Here is a 21,177-nt window from a genome sequence, read left to right as displayed (position 1 = left end):
ACCCTTCTAGGTTCTTAGTTGGGACTCTGTAACCAAAGGCAGATTAATAAGAGAAAAGCAGGGTCTTCCCTGGTGGTGCAGCGGTTGAGTGGTGGGCTTGGAAGCTGCCCGCAGCCTCTGCAGCACCGGTTCGATCCCCGGCCACCGGCAAGGGTCCCACATGGGGCGCAGACCTCTCCTGCCACCCACTGCTCCCCTCAGCAGTGTATTTCATCAGTCTGCCTGTTCTGTTCCCCGCTCTGGTTCTGGTGAATTCTCTCACCTTCCCTCGCTTTCGACTGTACCCCAGTGCTTGTATAAATAAATAAATAAATCTTTAAATAAATGAAACTATACTTTAAAAAAGAGAGAAAAGCATACAAATGTGAACTCATATTCAATGTGAGCTTTACATGATATAGGAGTCTTTACAAGGAAATGAATACCAAAGAAGTGATTAAAACAGAGGTTTTTATGCTAAATTTGATGAATACTAGAGAGTGGTAGAAAATGTGATAGGACAATCCGCTACGGGTGCTGCATGGCCTAAGACGGGTTTTGACATCCCTGGGGTGGCTAGAGAGTCCCCTCGCGCTCTGTCGCGCTGCAGGCTGCCAAGGAGCCCAAGCAGAAGAAATGGAGTTTAGAGCCTGAGAATTTTGAAAAGTTAAAGCCAGTTCATGGGCTAATTTTTCTTTTCAAGTGGCAGTCAGGAGAAGAACCATCAGGTTCTGTGGTTCAGGACTCCAGACTTGACAAAATATTTTTTGCCAAGCAGGTAATTAATAATGCTTGTGCTACTCAAGCCATAGCAAGTGTGTTGTTGAACTGCACCCATCAAGATGTCCATTTAAGAGAGATGTTATCAGAATTTAAAGAATTTTCACAAAGTGTCGACGCAGCTATGAAAGGTTTGGCACTGAGCAATTCAGATGTGATTCGACAAGTGCACAACAGTTTTGCCAGACAACAAATGTTTGAATTTGATGCAAAGACAACAGCTAAAGAGGAAGATGCTTTTCACTTTGTCAGTTATGTTTCTGTTAACGGAAGACTATGAATTAGATGGGTTAAGAGAAGAACCGATTGATTTAGGTGCATGCAATCAAGATGACTGGATCAGCACAGTGAGGCCAGTCATAGAAAAAAGGATACAAAAGTACAGTGAAGGGCCTCCCCGGTGGCACAGCGGTTGAGCGCTGGGTTGCGAATCTGCCCGCAGCCTCTGGAGCACTGGTTCGATCCCCAGCTGCTCCCCGGCCACCAGAGGAGGGTCCCACATGGCTCGCAGACCTCTCCTGCCACCCGCTGCTCCCCTCAGCAGTGTACTTCGGTCCTTCTGCCTGCTCTGCTCCCCGCTCTGGCTCTGGTGAATTCCCTTACCCTCCCATGCTTCTGACTGTACCCAGTGCTTGTATAAATAAATAAAAATAAATCTTTAAAAAAAAAAACAAAAACAAAAAACAAAAGTACAGTGAAGGTGAAATTCGATTTAAGTTAATGGCTATTGTGTCCAACAGAAAAATGATATATGAGCAGAAGATAGCAGAGTTACAAAGACAACTTGCAGAGGAGGAACCCATGGATACAGATCAGGGTAATAATATGTTAAGAGCCATTCAGTCAAGAGTTTGCCAAAAATCAGATGCTTATTGAAGAAGAAGTACAGAAATTAAAAAGATATAAGATTGAAAATATAAGAAGGAAGCATAATTATCTCCCTTTCATTATGGAATTGTTAAAGACTTTAGCAGAAAACCAGCAGTTAATACCGCTAGTAGAAAAGGCAAAAGAAAAACAGAATGCAAAGAAAGCACAGGAAACCAAATGAAGAAAATACTCTGCAAATTTCTACTTCTCCACTTATTTTCATGGAAACCATTAAGTATAAAGAACTTTGAGCAACAACATCCTAATTGACTCTGCACATTTGGCAATAGTACCATTCTGTTTTGTCTTTAATTCATGGATACGTAAACGTTTTCCCAACCTGCATCATGTGCATGTAGTGCATATTAAATAAAAGTGATGTTAAGAGTGAGAAAAAAAATGGGATAGGACAAAGAAGGATGATAAACTGGGGGAAACAGCAATGTGTGCTTAAAATTGCTCCTCTCCCCTCTGCCTTTGGAAACAAGGATGCTCTTTTCCCCCAGATACACAAAGGGCACATCTCACATGACAGGTCTACAGCTCACTCATGGGAGTACTAGGGTCAAGTTCTTCCTGCACCTGTCATTCCTCATATTCCTTATATAAAAATTCAACATGCCAAGACACCATGTTTTGAGCCTGTGTGTCCTGAACCCCATCAACTGCAACAACTCAGGAGTAGGAGGAGGTCTTTGTTCTAATTTCAAGTGTTATGGGTGTGTGTTTATATATATGAACGAGAAAGGCAGAATTCAAGAAACATTACATTTCAGAAATTCATCCACAGAGAAGGAATGTTGGTGTTATTTGAACCCAAAGTCAATTAGTTTAACCCAATGTCTATTCAATTGCCTTGAGATGCTATTTCTGTTCTAAGTCAAACTTCTTAGAAACCATTGTAATCTTACTCTAATTTTCATATCAATTAAATGTTATTTACTTTTGAGTACAGAATAAACCCAAAGAATTTTAGCTAATGAAAGTGACAAATTAGATCCACATTAACTTTTTGAGCCATGGGACAAGTGGATAGCTTCTAGGATCACAACAGGAAAAAGCCTTGGAGGAATAAGGAAGTCTCCAGAGATAAGGGTAACAAATTCCAAAGGGGATTAATCAAATACCCCTGAACTAGGAGATAAGGACATTGCTGGGCAAGGACTCTAAGCACTGTGAAGCAACATGTAATTCTGGGCACAGAGACCAAGACAAAGTGAGTTACCAGGAAGCCCAATTATGCCTTAATATCATTTCAGAAATTCAGATCCCATAAATTACCTGTTCTCATAGGTAATAGAGACAGAGTGACCCGAAGAAACCAATCACAAAGAGACTGACAAAGCTTTAGAATAATTAGGGAAAGAAGGCCTTTATTGCCTGAGGCACAGCTCCACTTCAGCTTCCTGGCCTGGTTCCACCAGCCCGGGAGTCTCACTTTTTTTGTTTCTTTTCTCCTTAATAAACTTGTCCTTAAATCTATTTCTCTAAACAAATTTGCCTCTTTTCACTTACTTGCCTGAGAGTCAGCGAAGTTCCTGCTGTAGCAAATAAGACTCTTGGGCTTGAAAAACTCAGCCTCTTTGGGTGCCACCCCCAACAGGTGTGTATCTTACCCTTTGTTCTCCTTTGGCATGGCCCAATTTTACAGATATTTTAGTAGAATTGTTAGGGGGAAAAGGAAGTCCTAAAGCTAATTCTGTACAGGCTTTGTGGACTCCACCCCCACCCCAGGCCAAAGCCAAAAGACACTGGGAACTCCAAATCCCATCCCCACCAAAGGGAAGGTGGCTGGGACCTGAGGGTGGGGTTAAGCAGCCAGGTTGCTATAAGCCAGAAATGTGGGCTTTGGAGGGGTCCCCCATTTTGGCTCTCCGCCAGCTCGCAGCATCTGCCAGCTCTGAGAGTGCCTTTGGGTTTCCAGGTCGGCGGATCGGGTAGGACGCATTAAAGACTTTATTTCCCTATTTTCTCCCTGAATTGTACATTTCCTTAATTCCCTTTCCCTTGTAAATAAACCTTTTATTAACCTTTTTGTGTGTGTCTATAGTGAAGTATTAATAAGTCCCTTTTAAGCACGCGGGTGAGGACCCACAGCCAGGCAACCCGTTTTATATCGGGGTTGCCCCATAACAGAATGTCTTGTTATTTAACTTCAGACTCTTGGATCTGGACCAACAGAATTTTAATCAATCCAATTAAGAGAATGAGAGACCTATGAGAATAGGGAATTTATGGGATCTGAATTTCTGAAATGATATTAAGGCATCATTGGGCTTCTTGGTTAATGCTGACAACCTACTCTTCTGTCATTCACCTTCTCCCTTCCTCCTTTCAAGTTAATGCATTCTTTTATAAATTAATTTGACCCTGCTGATGCTTCAGCTAAGCAAGTTACAGATATAGTACCTGACAGATGGACTCAGTTAACAGGTTAAAACTGCTATAAATAGGTCGCTAGTACTGTGGTGATAAGATGTCCAGGGAGGGGAAATGTTCCTTGGTCCTATGATAAGGTCTCAGTCTTCAGTGAGCCTGTGCCTCTGACTGTGAACCCCACAAGTGTTTCTCTGCTTTTTTCTCTCCCCTTAGGATAGGATGGCTAGAGTGGGCTGGAGTTGGTTATTTCTGTTCCCTAAGAAAACTGTAAGAAAAGCCATAATCTTTAAATATCCAACAAAAATGTCACAATCCTGAAAATTAGCACTTTTCAAATTTCAGCAAGTAGATAAGATCAAGATAAAGGTTGCAGAGACCTTACTTTGTATGGATGAAAAGATTGAAATCATACAACTAGTTTTAGTCTTTGAGTCACATCAGATGCATTTATTTCCTCTTCGTATACATTCTGATGTCATTTCAAGACATTTTCATTGACAAGTGCATAATATGACTTCAGTAGTCCAAACAAACTTATGAATATAGTATGTCACCCTTCAGATAACAAGAGCAAGACATATTAGTGTGTTGTTAATTCAAAGATGAAGTTTAAAGATTGATTTTCTGCATTTTAGCTCACTTTCAATCTTGTTTTGTTAGGAAAAAAAATTATGTTATGTATTTGAAATAAATATTATAAGGCCTGTTATGCTTCTAATGTGTTCTTTATAATTAAAGTGAGTTACTATAAAAGTTCAATGATTAAATTCTAATGGTGTATTTGTTATTTTCATAGGAAGTTTATAGAGACTCATCTGAAAACCATTCCCAGTTGTGCATTTTCAAATCTGCCTAATATTTCCAGGATGTAAGTCATTTTTTTTAATTTAAAGAGAAATTTGCTACTGTGAAATGTTATTTTGTAAATGTTTTCTATCAGGAAAAATAATTGTTATATATATAAAATATACTTGCTTAAGTCAATGACATCTACATTTCTATCTACATTTGCATGGGTTTGTAACCTACATTTTGAATATAGATCAAAATTTTGTGCACAAGATAATTTGCTACATCTCTACTTCCAAATTCCTCAATGATTTTTGAAAGTTATATCTCAGTTCATTTGGTCTTGGAATATGTAATATCTTTGCATATTTCAATATCTTGGGATGAGGCAAAATTTTAGCCAGCGATCACTCCCATAAATAGATATTTATATCTATTTCTAATGAATCTTTCCTATCCTATTCTTGATATACTTTTCATGACTAGTTCAAATGTTTACATTTTGTCGTAAATGTAGCCAATGAATTTCAGACCTCTCAAAAAAATATCCTAAACTATAGAAAAATAAGTAGTTGTATAGTCCAGAGTGAGGAGAATAAGTACTTCCATGTTGAGCTGACAAAGACTGTATCTGTATGTGAAATAAATTAGGTTACTTTTCATTTAATTGATTCTGATAGCTAGGTGGATAATTCATGTATAATAAAAACACAACCAGGAGTCACCTGCACACATTTTTTCTGCACATATTCATCACCACTTATTGAGTATCTATTGTTTCATTTCAAATGCATTTGATATTTTTGGTTATCACAACTAGATGCTACTGGCATCTAACACCCATGTGGAGGCAAAGGATGTTACTAAATATCCTCCCACTACAAGGAGTCCTGCAGTCCCATTACCAACAGTGCAGAGGCTGAGAAGCCACTTTAACTCCACATCTCTGAAGTGCTTGATGTTCTTGACCAGCACATCCTTTTTCAAATTCTTGCCTCCTTTGGTTTAATATTGCTCTCTCATCCTTTTTTGTTGGTGGTGGTGTCTTACCCTGACTGTTCCTCTGTCTCCTTTCTTGACGTCCCATTTGATTTGTTTTATTTCATTGCATTTCAATTTTTAATTCAATTTCTTAAATATTGGTTTTTTTCTTTGTTTATTTTGTTCTAGTTCTTCTTACCCTACTGTCCTTGAATAAACACTCCATTCTTTTGGCTTCACTGTTACCTAATACAGCTAATTCCTAAATGTATAACTCTAGTCTTGACTTGTTTTGACAATTCAGCACTGCATTACAAATGTCTTCACAAGTACCATCACCTTGATGTCCCACTAACACTTCAAACTTAGCACAACCAACCTTCCTTCTAACCTCTTCCTTCTTTTATAGCACCACCATTTAAGGACCTATCAACTAAAGGTCTCAAATTCTATTTAACATTTCCTTTTCTTATCTCCCTTTTAAAATTGCCTATTTTGTGTCTCCACTTGGATGTTCCTATAGCATGGTCATTATTTCAACAAATACATATTGAACCTATGTTTTGCCGGCACTTTGCAAAACATATTCATGGAGCCTCCAGTTTCCTTCCTAAGAGAGTGATAAGTGCCATGATGGGGTCAGACACATGATACTGTGGGAATTCTAGGAAAGGCATATTGCCTAGGGGGTATGATCAGGGAAGCCTTCCTGGAGGAAAGAGTGCCTAATGTGTAATCTGAATTATATGGCAAAAAAAAAAAAAAAAAAAAGATGGAAGTGACATGATCAGATTGATGTTTTAGAAACATTCCTTGATTGTGCTGGAAGAATAAAGAAATGTGGTTGAGTAGATTTCAGAAATAAATAAGGAGGACTAACAAGTTTGAAAGTTGATTGACTTGGAGGTAGAAAAATATGGAAAAGAATTTCCTACAAGCTTCTGATTAGGACACCTGGGAGGTTGATGAACATATTTGCCAAGGTAGAGGAGTTTTCTGCGGATTTGCTTTGGGTTGGGAGAAGTTAGGGATTTCATTTAGGGCATATGGCATTTAAGGTGCCTTTGAGGCATCAAAAAGACATATCCAGTAGACATTAGACCAATTTTTTCATTCATTAATTTGAGAAATATTTATTAAGCTCTTATTATATGGTAATCATTATTCTCAGAGACAGGAATATACCAGTGCCCATTTGGACAATGATCTGTGCAGCACAGACTTACATTTGAGTGGAAGGAACCAGACAATGGACCGGACTGACTACAGATAATATGATAGAGAGTCCTATATAAATATAAATATATATACATATGCATATACATATACATATACATATACATTTAGAAGGGGAAAATAGATATAATAAAAAGAAACAAGCGAAGTAGAGTAAGAAGAACTGGAAGCGTTGAGTATGTGGGGACACAGAGCGGAGAGGTTTGGACAGAGAGTGAAACTGAAGAGTCATAAACAGGACCAGGGCAAGTCATCAGTAAGAGGCTAAAAAGTGTAAAAAATGACCAAGTTGAAAGCATGAAGTCCCAGAAGAGAGATGGAATTCAAATAGAGATGGAATTCAAATAGAGATCTCTCTGGTGTTGACCTAAAGAGAGATGATCACCTTATACACTGTAACAAGAAAGTAGTGGTAAGAAATGGGTATGGTACAGGTAAATTAATAGGTTTATTGGTGTAGAACTCAAAGAATTCTCATCTCAAGATTTTAATTTTTTCTAAAGATTCTTTGAAAATTATTAACATTGAATATGGTGCTGGCAGAAATTTGAGAAGCAATGAAATAAAAGTAATGTGTAATAAAAGAAGGAGGGTTGACTGAGCTATAGAGAACATCTAGGCAGATGGTGCTGCTAAGTTTTCCTCCATGGAGACCGTTCTGCATTCTCTACTCTACATTAAGTATTCCCTGAATCCCAACTGAGTGTGTATAACCCCATATGTTAACCTCATTTTAACACTCTGTAATCTCTCACAACTGAGAGCTCCATGAAACAAGGGAATAGGTCTGTTTTGCCAATATCCATTTACTGACATGCAAGAGTTATTTGTTGAATGAAAGCATACATATGTACGTGAATAATATAAGGAGATGGGATGTCTCGGGGAAAGGGAGAGACCAACAAGGGACCCCTATGTTAGTTTGTCTGGAGCCAGTATAAATTCCCACCTATTGTCCTGGCAGAACCATTAATATAACCCTATTTTAATTTACAGCAATACCCTATTTCGGATGATAAATGATATCTTCACGGTAGTGATTATATATGACTTACATGATAAGAAGAAATTTGGGGAGGAGGTGAAGTCTGATTTTTCAGTTGTAACAATGGGATAAGCAAGTGGGAAATCATTCCTCTCATCCCACTGAAAAAAATGGTACCTACATGCTGTCTTCATATCCAACTATAAGAACACACTAAAGAATTATCATTTGATTGGAAAACCTGGAAATTCAGTTACATTAACATGGCTTTAATGACTATCCCACTAAAACCTTGAAACAGCTTCATACTTCTAACCTAAGAAATTCAAGAGAAAATCTAGCAAGATTTTAAGAGGAAAAGAGAAATTTGCAATCTTCAAAACTGATCTTGTTCTTCAGATGGTTTGGCTTCATTCTTTATAAATCCCTGTAATCTCTACACGATAAACTAGTTCAATATCTTCTATTATGTTTTCTATGTTAAAGTTATGGTATTTGAATCAAAATAATTTATATAATGCTATCCACAGTGGAATGGCTTAAAGGCCTAATAAATTAAAGGATAACTGTTTAGAGAATAGCACATTCAAAATGGAAAGTAAAGGTCCACTAAAATACTCACAATAACCATTAAAAACTCAAATGGAACAGTCAGTGCTTCTCTTGAAAACGTTGTAATAATGAAAATACTTTACTGGCAGATTCCATTCAAACTATAGGTCAGTGCTTCTCAATTCTGCCTGCAAATTATAATCATCTGGGAAGCATTTTAGAAATAAAAATGTTTGCTCCATTCCTCATAATCTGATTTAATTACCCTGAACTGGGTCTCAAACATTTGTATATTTCAAAAGCCGCCGAGGTAGTTCAATTGCGTGGCCAAGGTTAAGAAGCTCTGTTATGGCCACAGATAAATACCATCTGTTAATCATCAATTTCCCCAAATGTCATAGAAATGTCTTTCAATAAAAACCAGTCATTGAACTTGGCTGCATTAGTCACACACAAAATGGAATTTGAAACATCATTCTTATGTATCCTTAACAAATTACATTTAGAAGTTTCTCTTTTTTAGTACTTAAAGCTTTTAGTAGATTTATCTTTTGCTTACAAAGTTCAAGATGAACCTTAAATTTTCACCCTCATTAAAATCAATAAAGGAAGTATTAATGGAAGATGTAGTCATCACCCTATGGATATTCCACTACAAAGTTGTGGATTTCTCTTCATCTTCTTTGAATACACATTTCTAACCCCATGCTCTTAGGTACTCCGTTAAAAGTGCCTCTTATTCATTCAATGAATGTCTTTCATTTTTTGCTATTTTAAGTCACCTATTTGCTCACTCATTCATTCATTTGCCCAATACACCTTTACTGAGAGCCTACTAAATGTCAAGCACTACGAAAACCATTCAAGATTCAATGGTCACCAAAAACAGACAGAATTAACCATTTTGGAGAAGTTAGACTAACTAAACAACATAAACCAAATATCATCCAAACATTCACAAAACTACACTGTGATAATTAGTGGAAGGGAAACTGCATGGTGCTGAAGATATCTTATAGGAATTTGATCTAGATAGGAAATTTGGGGAAAGCCTCTGAAGGAAGTAGCAGCTAAATAAAAGTTGAGGGATGAATAGAATGTAATGTACTGGGAAACTTCCAGGTATCATGAGATCTGACAAAAAGTATTAACTAATTTTAACATGATTAGAGAGAAACCAAGAGCATGATTTGTTGCATGATCTAGGAAGCCACTGTCAAAGAAGTTACGTCAAAATGAATGGTCAGTGTGGAGTTCACAACCCGGCTAACGTTCTTCTCTTTCTTATATTTTTGTGACATTCAGCTACTTGTCAATAGATGCAACTCTGCAGCGGTTGGAGTCACATTCCTTCTACAACTTGAGTAAAGTAACTCACATGTAAGTACAGTGAAAAGTGAGCATAGACCCAATCACAGCCACTCTTGCTTGATAATTGGGCACGGGATGGTGAAAACAGCTGATTTCAAAATCATGAGTCAAATTTGTTGTTTGTGACAGTCTTATTCCTAGTTTATATTAATTCACACGAATTCTCAATTCCATGGCTGAAAGTTAAAGAAAAATAAGAACTCCTCTTCTTGATTTGTCATTGTATTATACTACTGTTGTGCTAGCAGATTTTATTGGGGGTCAATCAATAAGTAAACTGCTTAATTGCTGATAAACTACTTGAGTCCAGGACCAGTGAAAGACTCTTCAAAGCTAACATTATTTCTCTCAGTTTGGAAGGGAAATGCAGCTTCATGTGATCAGAACAGGAGTGATGTTTAGAACTTGCTTGAAGTTGGTCAGGGATGAATTGAGCCTATGAGCTATCTAACCTTGGAAAAATTATGTAATCTTTCTTAGCCTTAGTTTCCTTATTTGTTAAGTAAGAGTAAAAAGAGTTTCCACTTTCCATAGTAATTGCAAATTTTGATAGTGAGCATTTAAAACAGTGCCCAGCATATTAAAATTAGTCAATACATTTCATAAACATTCTTCTTCTTTAATTTCTCTAGTATAAGTTATAAAAAGCTTTGCATGCATAATCACATGCTCTTTGAAGAAGCATGTATTTAAAAATGTTAATTCTATTTTCTTAGTGAAATAATAAAAATTAAGGCAACAAAAGCCTTTAAAATAAACTAGTGTGACATCAAAATAAAAAATCTTCTGAACAGCAAAGGAAACCTAACAAAATCAAAAGACAACCTATTCAATAAGAGAAGACATTTGCGAATCATTCTGATAAAGGGCTAATATCTTGTATATATAAAGCTCACACTTTAATAGAAAAAAATACAATTTTAAAAATGGGAAAAATATCTGAATAGACATTTTTCCAAAGAAGACATTAAGATGGCCAACAGGTATGTGAAAAGTTTGCTCAACATCACTATCCTCTGAGAAATGCAAATCAAAACTACATTGAGATATCACCTCACAATTGTTAGAATGGCTATTTTCAGAAAGAAACAAGTGGTGGGGAGGCTACCTTCCTGCACTGTTGGTAGAAATGTAAATTGGTGTAGTCATTATAGAAAACAGTATATAGAAAGGTCTTTAAAAATTAAAACTAGAAATCCCATATGATCCAGATACCCACTTCTGAGTATTTATCAAAAAAATCCCCAGAAGTACAGTTAAAAGATAAATGTGTTTATTGCAGCACTATTTACAATAACCACAACAGCAAAACAACTGGTGTCCACTGATGGGTAAAGCAAATGTGGAAAATTAAATATACACACACATATATGCATATATAATTTTATATATAATTATATATAGATATATTCTATATAGAGTTTATATGTATATGTATAATATAAAATAAACAAATACATACATAATCTAAATCAAACAAAAAACCCAAACTCATAATGAATAAGTTGATGAGACTGAACAGAGATTTAGACAGTTTTATAGCTAACAAAACAAAACAAAAATTGGAGTTACTAAAGTTTACTAAGGAGCTTGGTTTCTACTAAACTCCCCAGGATTTTAGCTAGGGCCCCTAAGGAGCTTCCTTCTGAGAGTATGGGATACTGAGAAATAGATCAATCTTCACAAAGACTAAAGCCTACCTCAGAATCAATTAAGACAATAACAAAGCATGACAAAGAGCATATGGAGAAAATTATGAGAAGAAAACAAACAACAGAAAATGACCCACAGGAGACCCAGAAACAGACTTTAAAGTAATGGTAATAAATATATTCAAGTTTTGAGAGGCAAGATAGAACATTTTAGATTAACCTGGAAAATTTTATAGAATCAAATGAAAACTAAAACTTAAAATCTCAATGACTGAAGTAAAATCTTAGCATGAGTTTAACAACAAATTAAATATAGCTCAGGGGCCTCCCCAGTGGCGCAGCGGTTGAGCGCTGGGTTGCAAAGCTGCCCGCAGCCTCTGCGGCACCGGTTCGATCCCCAGCTGCTCCCCGGCCACCGGAGGAGGGTCCCACATGGCGCGCAGACCTCTCCTGCCGCCCGCTGCTCCCCTCAGCAGTGTACTTCAGTCCTTCTGCCTGCTCTGCTCCCCACCCTGGCTCTGGTGAATTCTCTCACCCTCCCGCGCTTCTGACTGTACCCAGTGCTTGTATAAATAAATAAATAATCTTTAAAAAAAAAATTTTAAATATAGCTCAGAAATTAATCAGTTACCTAGAAAAGTCAAAAGAATATAACCAGCCTGAAGCATGGAAAGAAAAAGAAAATAAGAAGATGGCACAGTGAAACGGCTAGCATACCTATAATTAATTGGATCACAAAAGAAAGAATGGAGAGAAGTAATATTTGAAGAGAATTCTTCAAAACTCCTAGGAAACATCAAATCACAATGTAAGAAGTACCACTAGCCCTTAAAGGATAAATATAAAGAAAACCACATCAAGGTACATCATCCTCAAAGTACTAAATACCAAAGACAAATTGAATATCATAAACAGCACCAAGAGGAGGAAAAGTTCACAGTATTTTCAAAGAAATAACAATAAGACTGACAGCTGACTTTTTAACAATCATGGAATCCATAAAACAATTAAAAGCTTTATGCAAGAGTAAAACAGGAAAAATAACAACGGTAAATAACTGCCAACCTAGCAAAAAGGTTCTTTGAAAATGTAAATATATCAAAACAACAAAAATTGAGAGACTTCATTATAATTTGACTATTATTAAAGGGACTACAAAATGGAGTTTTAATGCAAAGGGAAAGCAATTGTTTTCAGTAATTTAAGACTGTTTTCCAAAATAATCTTAAATGGTAGCATAGTGGTACAGGAAAAAATGAAAAGCAACAGAAAAAGTCAATATAAATGAACCTTGACTGAACAAGACAAAACAAAAAATGTCTTACGAGGACTGAAATACAGGCAATCCTTATTTTGCATGATAGTGAAGAATGAAAACTCTTTGCATGCTGAAATTCTATACAGTGATCTTAACAAAATAGAGTATGGTCATTTGGGGACTTCTAAAAACTTGTCAAAATATTATTGTTGGTTATAAATAACAAAAGTAGTACAACTAGTATTTATTTAGCACACTGTAATTTTAAACATTAGAAATATTTAGAATTAAAATATTTCATGTTTTTGTGAAAAGCAGCAAGAGTAGTTTGAACAGTACCATGCCTCTTTCTCTTTGTTGCATAACTTACAGGAGAGCATCATTTCAATGTCTTGGCAAATTGTCCTACTTCTTTCTAGGTCTGTATCAGCTTCCAATATTTAATCTTTTGCTCTTTCAAGGTCATAAAATATTCCCAAGTTCCTTTAATGTGAATTTATTTTTTCAGCATCTTTTCTTTTGGACTTGTCCATCCTTTTATTCACAACCACTTTTTTTTTCATTTATATCAATAATTTGCCTTCTCTAAATTCCTATAATTGAATATCTAGAGTCTCTCAACACTCCATGCTCAGCTGTAAGACAGTTCACAACCAAAGCAGGTGTTTGTTTTAATATAACTCTGTCTGGTAGAAAAGAATACTGAAAAAGCAAATAATAAAATTCTTATGAAATTAATAAGGTTAGAAGATATAAATGACATAATTTAAAATCTTACTGACTTTATTGATTTATATAACCTTAGTGACTTACATAAAATATTGTGTTAAACAAGCACAGAGCACATATTCTTTAAAGACACATGGAATAGTTATTTAAATTGACTATATACAGGTTTATGAAAGCAAATCTCAGTAACTCACAAAAAAATTAAAATCATTTCTGAATAATTAGCCATGCATTTCTAAATAATTCTAGAGCACAGAAGAAATCACAGCAGGCATTAGAAAAGAATTTTAGCTAATTGGGCCTCCCCAATGGCAAAGCGGTTGAGCGCTGGGTTGCGAAGCTGCCCGCAGCCTCTGCAGCTCCGGTTCGATCCCCGGCTGCTCCCCGGCCATTGGGTGAGGGTCCCACATGGCGCGCAGACCTCTCCTGCTGCCCGCTGCTCCCCTCAGCAGTGTACTTCGGTTAAATAAATAAATAAATAAATCTTTGGGGAAAAAAAGAATTTTAGCTAATGATATAACAAATCAACACCTATGAGAAGCAATTGAAGTCTTGCTCAGGGTCCTCCCTGGTGGCCTATGGGTTAAGTCTAAGTGATATCACCACTGAGGTTTGAGTTGGATCCCCAGCCAAGGAGCTAACCCACTTGGTGCAACAGACCTCTCTTGTTTTTTTTTAATGATTTATTTATTTATTTATACAAGCACTGGGTATAGTCAGAAGCGCGGGAGGGTGAGAGAATTCACCAGAGCCAGAGCGGGGAGCAGAACAGGCAGATGCACGAAGTACACTGCTGAGGGGAGCAGCGGGCGGCAGGAGAGGTCTGCGCGCCATGTGGGACCCTCCTCTGGCGGCCGGGGATCGAACCGGCGCTGCAGAGGCTGCGGGCAGCTTCGCAGCCCAGAGCTCAACCGCTGCGCCACCAGGGAGGCCCATTATAATCTTTTTTTAATTTATTTTTATATTCCCCATACAATTGCAACCTCCTGATTTTGATCCCAATCCCTCCTTTCCCCACCCTCCCCCAAAGTGTGTCTCTGGTTCATAGTTGTTTGTTGATTTTGATTTTTTTTTCTTTCTTATAGTTATTCTTTTTCCTGGTCCCTTATTTAAGTTTTCTAGATTCCTGCTATGAGTGAGACCATCCGGTATTTTTCTTTTTCTTTCTGGCTGCTTTTGCTGAGCATCATCCCTTCCAGCGCCATCCATGTTGCTGCAAATGGCATGTGTTTATCTTTTTTGAATGCTGAGTAATATTCCATGGTATATATGTACCACATCTTCTTGATCCAGTCATCTATTTTTAGGCATTTGGGTTGTTTCCAAAGCTTAGCTATTGTAAATAGTGCTGCTATAAACATAGGGGTGCAGGTGCTCTTTGGAATTGATGTTTCTGTGTCCTTTGGGTAAATACCTAGGAGTGGAATTGCTGGATCATATGGAAGCTCTATCTTTAGTAGGTTGAGGAATCTCCACACAGCTCTCCATAGTGGTTGGACCAGTTTGCACTCCCACCAGCAGTGCAGGAGAGTTCCTTTCTCTCCACATCCTTGCCAACATTTGTTGTTGCTAGTTTTTTTAATATGTGCCATTCTCACTGGTGTGAGATGGTATCTCATGGTAGTTTTGGTTTGCATTTCCCTGATTGCAAGTGACATTTAACATTTTTTCATATGTCTAGTGGCCATTTGTATTTCCGCTTTGGAGAAGTTTCTTTTTAGCTCTTCTGCCCATTTTTTGACTGGATTATTTTCTTAGTTTTTGTTGAGTCTCATTAGCTCTTTGTAGATTTTTGTGATCAGTCCTTTGTTGTTAGTGTTGGGTGCAAAAATTTTCTCCCAGTCGTTGGGGTTTCTCTTTGTTTTGATTATTGTCTCTTTTGCTGTGCAGAAGCTCTTTAAAACTGCATCACTTATAATCTTTACAAGAAATTTGTAAAGGAGCAGTGAATTAAAATCAAAGAAAGTAGAGTACCCAAGAAAACTGAGGATCCAGAGCAGTAAGCACAATAGCTAAAATGTAAAACCAAACCTCTTGACTCTAAATATAATGTTCACTTATCACACCACTTTGCTTCTCTGCCCCCTCACCAAAAAAAATAAAAGCAACTACGCTAATGAAGCTCTCTCTACCTAGACTCTATAGCTCTCAAAAGCAGCTCTTTTGTTTCTGTTACGATCTTTCTCTCATAGCAATTCTAGTTACAAACAGTTCTCTCACAAACATCAATTTTCCCTCTGAACAAAACTGTGAACATCCTAGAACAAAGGAAAGCATTAAAAACAAAGCAAAAAGAAGGCAGGTGTAAAAAAAATGGATTTTTATAAGTCACAACTTAAATGACAAAATGAGTTCTTCGTGGAATACAATGAACCAAAGTAAAGAAACAGACAACACCAAACCAAGACAAACCCTTGGCTCTCAGAGGGAGGCACCGGAACAAAGGAAAGAGGGGGTCCAGTGGACTGCAGTGGAAAATTATTGGTGCTTTGGTGGTGTCACAGTATGGTAACATACATTTGAAGAGGTGTGGACCTCTGCTGCTGAAACATAAAGTGATGTAAACCAGTGTTACCTCAATAAAATAAGTGGATTTAAGAATATTTCCTTTAGGCGTATATTAAGAGTTTAATATCTTAGAAAATAAAAGAATAGTGTGTCTTAAATTTTCCTGACCTTTGAATAGTCTTCAAGTTTTCCTGACTTTAATATCTGTAGTTTTTATCAGCACAAGTGAATATTTTAGGGCGCATACCACTTAAATATTTAATGCATTTATTTTGTAATCACCTGTTAAGCAACAACAATAAACAAAGCATCTCATTTAAAAAGAAACAGCTGGAAAATTACCCTCCTTCCCTCCAATAATTGAGCATAATTTTGTGGCTATAAGGCAAGAAACTGAATGTTAATATAGAATGATTTGTTTAATCTATAGATCACACAGTATTATCAACCAAACTTTCCTGCAATTTCTGAACACAGAGTGAAAACCCTCTGGTTTATTTTGTAAATGATGCTTTCCCATGTTGGATTTGCTGCAAGGATAGATACTAAACTAAGGAATTCTGATTTTAAATGTCAATGCATATTGCCAGCATTTAGCAAAAACATCAGCAGTTAAGGGACATAATGTTATTCTGTTTCATAAATGTGTTTCCTTCCTCTGCTGCACTCCCTCTGCCCGGCCCCCCTTTTTTTGGCCATGTGATTTGGTAAATAGACTCAGAATTACAAAGGAACTCACAGTTTATCACCCCCACTTCTAATCATCCCCCAATGCCTTTTCAACCTCCTCCTGCCAAAGCACTATATTTAGCCTCACAATTTTCATTTAGATTTCATTCTGTGATATGAACCAGGGTGGTAGAACATAAACACTAAAATTGTTTCTCCTAGCGACCTTGGGCTGACATTCCAATGACAAAAGGTACCCATTTATTTGATAACACCGTGCTAAAATGGTGGCCATTGCACCTTAGAGCCATCCACAGGGTCATGGCCTTCTTATCTGAACACGCATCCCTCAACCTCTGTGATACATGCTGTCAGTCATCCTGTTCTCCTTTGCTAACTTCTCCTCCATTTCTAAGCACTGGAGTTCTCTAGGACAAGTCCTATATCCTCTTCTCTTCATTCTACATTCTCCCCAGGTGATTTACTCAATAACTCTTAAATGTATATATCTAGCCAAGGCCTCTCTCTTAGTGTTGGGACATTTATGTGTGGATCCACTGGACACCTCCTCTCAGATGTCTCACATGTATCTCCCTACTTCAATAGCCAAAACTGAAGTCTAGATCTCCTCCTAAAATCTATCACTCCTCTGGTATTTGCTGAGTCAGTAAATGGGACCTCAACAAATCCCAGCTATGCGAGGGGTATCACCCATGATACCTTCCTTTCTCATCACCCACTTCTAACCCTCACCATGTCCTGTTGATTCCACTACCCTCACATATATGAAAAGGATCCTCTTCCTCTCCACTGCCACCATCCTTGTCCAGGCCACCATCATCTTTTGCTTGGACTACGATAATTCATGTGCTCATTGGCCTACTCTAATTTGTTCTCTGCACCACCACAGAGTGATGTTTCTTGAGAAAAAATCGTAAGTATTCAACATAAACTTCCTATCCCAGCTTTTCAGCAGATGGCTGACCACCTCTGCTTCCTCATCTTGCTCCATTCCTGCACACCTGTATTCCTTAGGGTTTTGAATAGAACAAGATATTGCTTATTTCAGGGCCTTCCCATGCTTTAATGCTGTCTAGAAAGTTTCTCTCTATGCCCAGTTCATTCAACTTGTTTTTATTTTCAATCTAATCTTACTTCACATACCTTTAACCCTAACCCACATCTAAATTTGATCCTTCATTTGAATCTATCATTGAACTATTTATTTTTATTTTATACAACTTCTTAAAATTTGTAATAACAATACAAATGTTTGATGACAATAAATGTTTCCACAAGATTGTGTGTTTTATATGAGATTTATCCACACCAAGCAACTAAGAAATCATGAAATTAAAACAATTCCCCAAAGGAACAATTAGATATATTCTGTACATTTTTAAAATTACATTCAGAATTTGAACTGATGAAAAATATGATTGATTGAACATTTATAGATGTGTGTATATACACATGCATGCGTATGCTTAGCATCCCTAGCTGAACCCATACCATATCCCAACCAATATGTTAAATGCTCAATGCAACAACATTTACTCTTAATCCTTGCAACAATTCTCTTAAGCAGTTACTATTATTTTAGAATTTTTTAAAAATGGGTAAATCATTGTTACCTCAATAAAAAAAATGTTCTAAAAAGTGGGGGAAAAAAGATATAAGGGTGAATTTGAGACATTTAGCACTTAAAAGTCCAATACAATGGATAATACACACAAAATGGGATTCAGTAACTATGTCTTTACATTAAGAGTGTATTTCATGTAGACACTGCATAAGTGGAGCCCCTGAACCTCTGTAAAAACATTCAGCATAACAATCTCAGTTTTTGTTTGGGGTAACTTATTGCAACAGTAGAGAGCTAGAAGAGGTAGCAATGATGTATCAGTTAACAATGAGTAAAAGACATTGAGAGAAAGCTCTAAGAATGGTAGGTTTCTTTGTAAGTTATTGAGAGGTGCAAATCCATTTTCCTGGGTTTTAAAATTAAGCTGGGATTCTGTTGGGACCCATAAACATACATGTAATAAAGTTTTATACCTGTAAAATGATGAAATACTGCAGAATTCCATCTTTTATTTAATTTCCTCTATAAAGAAGCTAATTGCTTATCATTGTTGCTATTAATATGGATTATTAATAGCAGATTATTAATAGCTACCAATTACTGAATGCCTTTTTTGGGCAAGTATGCTGCTAACAGTGCTTCACATATACTGTCCCATTTAATTTTGCAAATCTACGTTTACACTCTGTAAAATGAAGATGATAATGCACCCCTCACCATGCTCTTGCCCAGGTTAACTCAAGGAATTTTGGAGTCAGCATTTGAAACCAGGGCCTCCCTGGTGGCTCAAGGGGTTAAGATGCAACCTATGAAGCTATCTGCAGCCATTGCAGCACAAGTTTGATGCCCAGCCAGGGAGCTACCCACATGGCAAAGCAGACTTCTCCTGACTCGCCCGCTGCTCCCCTCTGCAGTGTATTTCAGTCAAGCTGTCTGTTCTGCTCCCCTCTCAGTCTCTGGTGAATCCTCTCACCCCCCACACCTCTGGCCTATATCCCAGTTCTTGTATGCATAAATAAATAAATCTTTTGAGACAAAAGACACCTGCTTCCAAAATGAAAGCAAAACCGTAATACCTCTTTAGTTAAAAGCAGACCTAGTTCAAAATTATATTGCCCTCAGAATGATGTTTTTACTTGTATGTGTTTTTTTTTTTATTACAAGTAAATAAAAATTTTACAACTGGGTAGATAAAATACATTATTTATGGTAAAATGTGATAAGATAATTCTGCTCATTCACTAAATTAATCAACTGGATTAACTGGAAGTATTAGGCACATCAGTCTTAGCCCCAATCATTAAAACATGAGAGTTGCTGAATGCATCTTCTAAGCAATTTGAAAATTTTCTTTCATAATGTTCTATTTCTAGTGGAAAATCTGCTGATAATTTTTTTCAGTCTGCTTCAAGAATCTGAGCATGTATAAAGTCTCCTTGAATTAACGCCTAGCATTTTTTATAATCTTCTTTTTAAAATTCCTTAATAAAAATGCATTAAACACTGAATATTAACCTTTGGTCCTGCCATCTCAGCTCTTAGTCTCTCTGGAGGACATCTCTTTTCCTTACTCTTGTGCTGCAATTACAAACAGGTTTCTTTCTCAGCATACCCAGCTTCCTCCCAGCATATTCCTCACATCATAGCTAACCCCCTGCACAAGTGGACCATAACTGCTTTACTCAAAATTGTGTGATTCAAATCATACTCCCAGGCATGCTTGAAACTCATTCAGATTTCCATTCTTCTCATCAGAGACTCTCTGGCACTTATCTCTACCCCTCCTTGCTCTCTCTGAAAAGGTTGTATCAACTGCTTTCATTTCTGACAATTACTGTCCGCATTAGGCTGAACCACTACCAGCCCACACCCGGTCTCTTTGCTTTAGTTATTTTTTTCAGATTTTTCAAAATATAACTGACATAAAACATTTTGTAAGTGTAGCTGTACTATGTGTTCATTTGATACAGCTTACGTAGTGCAAAATAATTACCATAGTAATAGTATTAGCAAATATTTTCATCCCATCACAAAATTACCATTTCTTTTTTTTGTAGTGAGAACAAGATCTATACTCTCAGTAACTTTCAAATATATAGTATAGTATTAGATATAATCACTATGCTTTAGTTTAACTCTCCTGAATTGCTTAATTTTTTACTAGCATTTTGTATCCTTTGATTAATTCAATTTTTCCTCATTTCCCAACTCCTAATCCCTCATGACCACCACTCTACTTTCTATTTCTCCGAATTTGGCTACTTTAGATTCCAAAATATAGATGATATCATACAGTATTTACCTCTCTCAACAGTCATTTTTAAACAATTCGTTTTAAGTATTGATCTGTCTTCTTACCTCAAAAAGTGATTTCCTTTCCCTGGTGTTCTCTTGAGGCATTCCTTGTCCATGTTTCACTTGTATTCCTCTTACATCCCTGCATACCCCCCCAAAAAAAACCCACCTCTTCTTTTGTGTCTCTCTCCTCTCCATACAACCCCTCCTACCTCTCCCTTCTCTCACACCCAATGTATATTACAGTCTCTTAATCAGCTGCAGCCAATATCAGTGTTTCATTACCCTTTCCTTCTTGACCTCTAAAGCTAATTCAGTTGGGCAGCACTACATATCATTGTGACATTCTCTTGGGTCACGACTCAGGACTGCTTGTTTGATGATAACCTCCTATGACTTGGAAACAATGTAAGTGCCAGTGGCAAGTGATTGCATAAAGATGATGTGGAACTTAAACACAATGGAATACTACTCAGCTGTGAAAACAACATGGATAGACCTATATGGTCTATCTCATTCACCTACAGCCACACTTCCACCCACCTCTGCACTGAAACTG

At 37.0% G+C, this 21,177-nt stretch overlaps 1 protein-coding gene and 1 pseudogene across 1 annotated transcript in view; both read left to right on the top strand.

The window, feature by feature from the left end:
* LOC119238318 (ubiquitin carboxyl-terminal hydrolase isozyme L5-like) overlaps positions 1-1,828 on the top strand; it is a 28,191-nt pseudogene extending 26,363 nt beyond the window's left edge.
* A 419-nt stretch (positions 1,829-2,247) lies between these two features.
* LOC119238126 (thyrotropin receptor-like) overlaps positions 2,248-21,177 on the top strand; it is a 33,711-nt gene continuing 14,781 nt past the window's right edge. The window contains exons 1-3 of the mRNA XM_037501846.2: positions 2,248-2,348; positions 4,805-4,876; positions 9,857-9,931. Of these exons, the coding sequence (XP_037357743.1) occupies positions 2,248-2,348; positions 4,805-4,876; positions 9,857-9,931 (248 nt within the window). The remainder of the gene's footprint in view (positions 2,349-4,804; positions 4,877-9,856; positions 9,932-21,177) is intronic.

Source organism: Talpa occidentalis, unplaced genomic scaffold (genome assembly GCF_014898055.3).
Source record: "Talpa occidentalis isolate TD23 unplaced genomic scaffold, MPIMG_talOcc4v2.1 talOcc4.11, whole genome shotgun sequence".
In the NCBI taxonomy this organism is placed as follows: domain Eukaryota; kingdom Metazoa; phylum Chordata; class Mammalia; order Eulipotyphla; family Talpidae; genus Talpa; species Talpa occidentalis.
This window is presented reverse-complemented; position numbering and strand designations above follow the sequence as displayed.